This window comes from Microtus oregoni, unplaced genomic scaffold, assembly GCF_018167655.1.
Source record: "Microtus oregoni isolate MIOR12 unplaced genomic scaffold, Mior012 000015F_ref0000493, whole genome shotgun sequence".
Lineage (NCBI taxonomy): Eukaryota > Metazoa > Chordata > Mammalia > Rodentia > Cricetidae > Microtus > Microtus oregoni.
Genome location: NW_024543074.1, coordinates 22,607,821 through 22,615,467, shown reverse-complemented (window position 1 = coordinate 22,615,467; position 7,647 = coordinate 22,607,821). Strand labels below are relative to the sequence as shown.

Sequence of the window (7,647 nt, the reverse complement as noted above, 5' to 3'; positions counted from 1 at the left end):
GCGACAGCGCGCTCGCGTGAGGTCGCGCGCGGTGTAGCCAAGATGGCCGCGCCTGCGAAGGTTACGTGGTATTCCATGAGACCATTGCTGCGGGTGGTCCAGGCTCGGGACCTCGAGGCGCGGCGCTGGGTCCGGGCGCTGCGGCGCAGCCCGGTGAGAGTGCTGCTTCCCTCTGGACAGGTGGAGGAACGGAAGCGTGCTCCTGACAAGCAGCCTCGCAAGGCGGTCCCTGAGGCCGCTTCTCAGGAGCAGCGACTTAAACACCCTCTTGAGACATCCCCATCCCAGACACCTCACTCCTGGGAAGAAACAGGGCTTCGCTATGACAAGGCCATTCCCGGGGACAGGAGGCTAAGGTAATGTGTCTTGAGGCTTGTCGACCATTCCCGCTTCTCTTCCTGCCCCACAGCGGAGCCTCTGGCTCTTAGGTTTCTACTGTGGGGAAAAAAAAGGGGGGGGGGTGTGGTGGAGGTTTGAGGTCTGTGCCTCCGCCAAGCTCTGCGTGTCTGTTAGAACTACATGTGTCCCAGGGCGAGAACGTTAATAATCGCTCTTCTCCGTTTCTATCTGCAGCAGTGTCATGACAATAGTTAAATCCAGGTCTTTTCGGGAAAAGCAAGGGAAGATCCTCCTGGAAGGTCGCAGGCTGATTGCAGACGCTCTCAAGGCTGGAGCTGTGCCGAAGGTGTTCTTTTTCAGCCGTCTGGAATACGTCAAGGAGTTGCCGGTGGATAAACTGAAAGGTGTCAGCCTCATTAAAGTGAAATTTGACGATATCAAGGATTGGTCCGACCTAGTAACGCCGCAAGGAATAATGGGTCAGTGATTTACAGCATATCAATATCCAGAATTTCTTTTTCGTACAAGTGTACTATCCTAGGCTTTCTTCTTCATACTTGCCTTAGGGCAACAAATTTTATTTAAATCAAATTTAAAATGATATTGGCTAATCTTAGATATCTGAAAATATAGGAGTTCTCAGGCTTGTTTTAATTGTATTTTTACTGGCAACTGATTCAGTTTCTCACTGGTTTGTTTTTGTGTGTGTGTAGCCCTAGCTGTCCTAGAACTTGTTTTGTAGACCAGACTGGCCTTGAACTCAGAGATCCACCTGCCTCAGCCTCAGTGCTAGGATTAAAGGTGTGCATCACCATCGCCCTACTTTCTCACTGGTTTTTGTTGTAGTGCTTTTTGTTTATTTTTGACAAAGTTTCATGTAGTCCAGGCTGGCGTAAGACTGCGTGTGTAACTGAGGATAACTGAAACACTAATACTGCTGCTTCTGCCTCCTTCCGGGGGAATCACAGGCGTGTGTACCACTGTGCCCAGTTGTTTGTTTGCTTGCTTTATGACCTTTAATTGCAGCACTCGAGAGGTAGAGGTAGAGGCAGTCGAATCTCTGTGAGGTTGAGGCCAGCCTGGTCTACAGAGTGAGTTCCAGGACAGCCAGAACTACATAGTGAAACCCTGTCTCAAAACAACAAACAAACAAAAATCGAAAAACAAAAAACCATTTTACTTACCTTGTGTTTATATGTGCATGGGTCAGAAGACAATCTGTGAGAATCAGTTTTTCTCTCCGCTGTGTGAGTCCTGGACATTCCTCTCAGGTTATCAGGCATGACAGCAGGTACCTTTACCTGCTAAACAATCTTGGAGAATTACTGCAAGTTCATCTTCAATTACTTGTCCAGTTTCTCTCTTTCCCCCAGATACTGCCCTCACAACTGTATACTTTCATAAGCAGTGCAGAGATCATTAAATGAGAGAATTTTCATCAGGGAAACCACTCGGGGCTTTCATTGTTCTAAGCTCCCTAACTGTTCGTGTCTGTGTGTTAGAGTGAGGCTAGAACGGTCACTGTAGGAATCAATTCTGCTCTACTTAGACTTGCCATGCTTCTGACCCCAGCAGACCTCACAAACGGCTCAGTCCTCCAGCCCCTCAGGTCCGTCAGGATGCAGCCCTTGCACGCGTCTCTGAGGCAGTGATTCTCTGGGCTGGGCTGTTTAAAAGGAGAGTCATTACTTTAACAAACTTATTTCCTGAGAATAGTTTTTTAAATTTTAAGACAGTGCAATAAAGGACAGCTATGTGGCTAATGTTTAAATATTTAGGCTAAGTCTACAAATTAAGTAAAACAAAACCCCCATAGGAAAATGGAGAAAGGTTACAGCAGCAAGACAGTTTGGGGAAAAGAAAACATAAAGACACCTAATGTAAAGGGGTCACAAGTAGCCAGTGCGTGCAGAAGACGTTCACCTCCCTAGGAATCAGGGCAATGCAAATTAAAATAGTGAAGTGGGATTTTTTCCTATCAACGTGGCAAGAGTTGAAAGTAAATATGTCCTTTGTTAAGAAGGCTTTGAGCGAGGCGGCAGATATTTATCATTGAATATGGATAGAGTGCCATAGCAGTTCATGCCATTTGTTAACATTAAGAGAATACATGCACTGTTTCTGCATTTCACTTACAGGAGGTTGTCTCAGAGAAGTTTCCAGACTTCTATAGAGGGAGTCCTCTGTGGGCACTCTCACTGTAGCGATTTTGTTAAAAGGGGGAAAATTTTAAATCTTAATCTGTCAATATGAAAAGAGCTAAACTTTGACACATCATATTACAAAATATTACAACATATAGAAAAATACAGTAGCTGCAAATATACTGTCATGGTACAGTTTTTAAAGATACATTGAGTAAGGTGAGCAGATTACAAAATGAGAGTTTATTTGCTTATAGATAAATAGGTTATATAGATGATATTTTTAATTTTAAAATGTTATATGTATGAGTGCTTTGCTGCATGTATGTATGTGTACCATGTGTGTGCCTGGGGCTACTGAGGTCAGAAGAGGTCATTGTGACTATATAAAGAAAGATAAATACACAAAAAAGTCAAGCCATTCTCATGCCCACTTGTAGTAATATGGGGCGGCAGGGCTGCGTCCCCCACACCCGGCCGCCCACATGGCTAGCTTATGCCCCAAAATAATTACACAGACACTGTATTTTTTTAAGCACTGCTTGGCCCTTTAGCTCTAGCACTTACAGGCTAATTCTCACATCCCGATCAACCCATCTCTAATAATCTGTGAGAACCGGTCTTACCGGGAAGATTCTAGCCAGGTCCATCCTGGGTCGGAGCTTCATGCCGGGAGCGGGGCATGGCGTCTCTGTTGAGGCGTCTGCTCCCGAGAGAGCAGAGCTGTGGAGTCTCTGAGCTCACTTCCTCTTCCTCCCAGCATTTTGTTCTGTTTACTCCTCCCACCTATCCTCTAACCAATAAAATGGGCCAGGGCAGTGCCTTTATTAGCCAATGACCTTCCTCCATCACCCACTCAAGACAAGCAAATTTCTTATGTTGTTTCTTCAGGGATTTTTGCCAAACCTGACCCTGTTAAGATGACATATCCAAAGACTCAGCTTCACCATTCACTGCCTTTAGTGTTGATTTGTGACAATCTCCGTGACCCTGGGAACCTGGGGACAATTCTGAGATCTGCAGCTGGAGCAGGCTGCAGTAAAGTCTTACTCACCAAAGGTAAGGACACCTCTTTTTTTTAAGGTTTATTTTATTTTTTATTATGTGTACATAATTTAATTATGTGTATGTCTGTGTGTGGGCAAGTGCAGGTGCCTGCAGAAGTGAGAGGTACAGGATCCCCTGGAGCTGTAGGTAGGCAGTTGTGAGCTGTCCACTTGGGTTCTGGGAGTCAAGCCCCGTTTGTAAGGTTCTCTGTAGGAGCAGTATGCACTCTTAAATGCTGAGCCATCTCTCCAGCAAGGAGAAAGCATCTCTTCTCCAGTGGTTTCGCTGGCCACTTCTAAGTGAGTTCGGATTCCTGACAGACACTCATGGCTCTGGCTCTTTGATCTGCTCTGGGCTAACTGTGTACAATAAGCTAAATGTCAATCCCTCATCTGTAAAGTGGGAATAATAAAATCTTCCTCATCGTTGGTGTTTGTTTGTTTTTTAAGATTTCTTGAAATGATGCAAATAAGGATTCAGTAAATGCTTCTCCTTTAAAATTATTTTGAGACCTGCTGAACTGTTTCAGAGTTTTAAGTCATTGGAGTGAAGAAATAGATTCCAATTCTATAAATGTACATTAATTATTTATATGCCGAATTTAGCACTTAGTTTCAGATCCTGTGTTTATCTTGAGTTCTCAAAGTGTTGGGTATGTGAGCTCTCTGTAGTAGGATTGGGGGGGCATCCAGCTCACAAATAACAACATGGAGACTTATTAATTATAAAAACTTGGCCTTAGCTCGGCTTGTCCCACTAGCTCTTATAACTTAAATTAACCCGTTTATTTTAATCTATGTTCTGTCACATGGCTTGCTACCTCATCTCTCAGTGCTACCCATGCTCCATCCTCTGCATCTGGCTAGTGACACCGTCTTCTTTTTCCCTATACCTCCTATCTAGCTATTGACCATTCAGCTTTTTATTACACCAGTCATAGCAATACATTTTCATAAGGTGTACAAGTACCCCACGACACCTTCCTGACCCTTGAGTTCTGAGTCTTGGGGAAGGAAAGCTGTCACCAGAGTGATTATGTGTCCTGCTACATCTTTCTTAGCCGTGGGGAAATGTAGTTACACAAGTCACACACAAATTAACCTTATTACGTGTGTGTCTTTTCTCACCAGGAGGGGATTAAGAGGCGTGTTTTTAAACAAACCTGGCTAGCAGTTGAGACATGTCAAAAATGCCTGTTATACCCTGGGAGGGGAGGGAGCATATCACTCATCAGAAACACCCAAGCTGCTATTAAATATAAACTAATAGTACAGCCATTGCTGAGACTTGCCTAAATTGCTCCTTTCAATTCTCCTGGGACTCACACTGTCCAAGTACAGTTCTGTGGCAGTGTGAGACCTAGTTGCTGGTGCTCCATTTTCAGTGCCCCACTCACTCCGCTGCCGAGTGCTCTGATAGCAGTTGTGGTTCTGGGGATGTGTTCATATAGCCTGTACCATTTTCACTTGTTTCCATTGGCCGGTATGAAGGAGGTGGGAAGAACAGGATATTCTTCACCGGGTGTAATGCCGGTGTTGAGGATATGGGGAGGGGCTCTCATCTTTTCCTTACTCCATACTGGATGAAGGAATAAAACCAGACAGCTGCTCTCTCAAATCTAGGCCCATCTAGTCCCTTTCTTCACCTTGGCCTATAGCCCAGCTCCCATCTCTGGTTCCCTGTAGTGCATGGCAAAGCCCATATAGGTGGGGGATATGTCTAGGCCTGGGTACATTCTCTGTGTCTTGGCCTCCTCTGAGAGTTAGTCTGAGTGATACTACCTTAAGTTTGACAAGTTAACTCTTAAAATAACTTGTCACAAGGAAACCTTATGAGATGGTGAGATGCCCTCCTTCAGTTTGCCTGTGGTGAGAATAGGCACAAGGAGAAGTCAGTATCTGCTGGGCAGCCAACACAGAGGAGCCCTTACTGGATGTGACTGTGTCAGAATAGGTTCCTCTGGCCTTCTCACTGCCATATGGGGACGGCCTGAGGCAGGGACAGAGCTACCACTTAGTTTGGGCTCCTGCTTCCTCCTGGATTGCTACATGAACTTTCTACCTGATTTGCCCATTGTTAGTAGAAGGAGTCTGCTCTTGTCCAGACTGAACACTGAAGTCAATGGGTATTTCTAAAAAAGTCAGATCTGTCACTGGTTTGCTCAAATCCTTTGGTGGCATACTCTTACTAAAATTCTGTACTCCTCCGTCTAATACACTCTACTTTCATTATGCTGGCTACTGTCTGGCTCCTGCTTCCTGTTCCACCCCACCCTGCCTATCAGAGGCATGCTTGCTCCCTCCCTGTCTCTTTGTCCTCTGCCTGGACCTCTCTCCAGCAAGATCCTCTGTCCTGTAGGAGCCATCTCTGTGTCAGGGTCTCTTAGATGTTTAGTGTTTTTTCTGATAAACTTGACTTTGTTTTAGAGTTATCTTTTACCCCATTCATGCTTTCTCACTGATACTGCAGTCACCTGATTCAGTGTTTTGCCAGTACCATCACCCAGTTGACATCTTGAGTCCCCAGAGGTCTGTGGTGATATTCTAGTCCCTGTTGCATCCTCTGCAGTGCCCGGCACTGTGCACAATGAGATGAACAAAGTCTGTTTCCAGCACTAGGAGCAGTCAGTCTTCCCCTTTGCTGCTCAGTGTCATTAAATGGGACATTCTTGCTCCCAGCAATGCAGAAGGCTCTAATGGAAAACTCTTGGTTTATCTCCTGGTTAGAATGAAAGGGATTTACTTCAGAGTTCCCTTTGTAGTGTAGGAAGGGTTTGTAAAGTCACAATTATATCTTTTGTTTTCTAGGCTGTGTGGATGCTTGGGAGCCTAAAGTGATCCGGGCAGGCATGGGAGCACATTTCCAGGTGCCCATTGTAAACAATCTGGAATGGGAAACAGTGCCCGATCACTTGCCCCCTGACACCCGAGTCCATGTGGCGGACAACTGTGGTCTCCATGCTCAGGTTCAGACATCTAATAAAGCTAGTGACCGTGACTGGACATGTGATCGACGATTCCTGAAGTTTCACAAGTATGAAGAAGAGGACCTAGACACTGAAACCAGAAAAGAATGGCTTCCCAAACTCGAGGTCCAGAGTTACGACTTGGACTGGACAGAAGCACCAGCAGCTGTGGTGATAGGTGGGGAGACACATGGAGTGAGCCTGGAATCCCTGCAATTGGCAGAGAGTACTGGTGGCAGGAGACTGCTGATCCCTGTTGTACCTGGAGTGGACAGCCTGAATTCAGCCATGGCTGCGAGCATCCTGCTCTTTGAAGGGAAAAGGCAGCTGAGGATAAAGGTGGAAGACTTGAGCAGGGACAGGAGTTACCACTGAAGGACCACAGAAATCCTCAGTGGGAGGGTGTCTCCAGCGCCTGCTGCACTGGAATAATGTTAGGAGGCCTGCCGAGGTGATAACATAGGAGCTAGGAGGTAGGCATTGCCACCATTATGTGGTTACTGGAAAAATATGAATGTCTATTAGTTTCTGCTGTTCCTCATTAACAAAGGTTAAAAAAATATTTTTTAATTGAAAAGTGTGTTTGCCTTTATTTGGAATGTAAATAAATAAACAGTTTTGAATAGCTTCCCCACGAGCAGTGGATTTAAAATTATGAGTACACTAAAAGCATGTCCTCAGTGTTGTAAGGAAAACCACTGAAAGCTTATTTGATTCCAGCATATCTGCCCACACAGATAGCAAAAACTTAGCAGCAGGTCCTTAACTAACTCCACTCTGGGTTTTCTAAATGGAATGTAGGCATTGATTTTTTTTATCTCCATTTAGGAGACACCCTGCATGATTAAGATTCCTGGCATTCCTTTTTTTTTTTTTTTTTTTTTTTTGAGACAGGGTTTCTCTACTTAACAGTCCTGGCTATCCTGGAACTCACTCTGTAGACCAGGCTGGCCCTGAACTCAGAGATCTACCTGCTTCTGCCAAGGCATGTGCCACAACTGACCATCTAAATTCCTGATATTATTAATGCTCTGTGAACACAAAACATCCTTTCTGTGTCCCCAACAATCACTAATTATGAAACAAACCAGACAGTACTCCTCCAGGCTCCCAGGGTCCCACTGTACCTTAATAGTCACCAGAAAAGCATTT

At 45.1% G+C, this 7,647-nt stretch overlaps 1 protein-coding gene across 1 annotated transcript; it reads left to right on the top strand.

Annotated features, from left to right (window-relative positions):
* Positions 1-11: 11 nt before the first annotated feature.
* On the top strand, positions 12-7,125 carry Mrm3 (mitochondrial rRNA methyltransferase 3). Its single transcript, XM_041664858.1, has 4 exons — positions 12-356; positions 574-818; positions 3,375-3,542; positions 6,338-7,125. The coding sequence occupies exons 1-4, from the start codon at positions 43-45 to the stop codon at positions 6,868-6,870; spliced, it is 1,260 nt and encodes a 419-aa protein (XP_041520792.1). The 5' UTR covers positions 12-42; the 3' UTR covers positions 6,871-7,125.
* Positions 7,126-7,647: the final 522 nt, after the last annotated feature.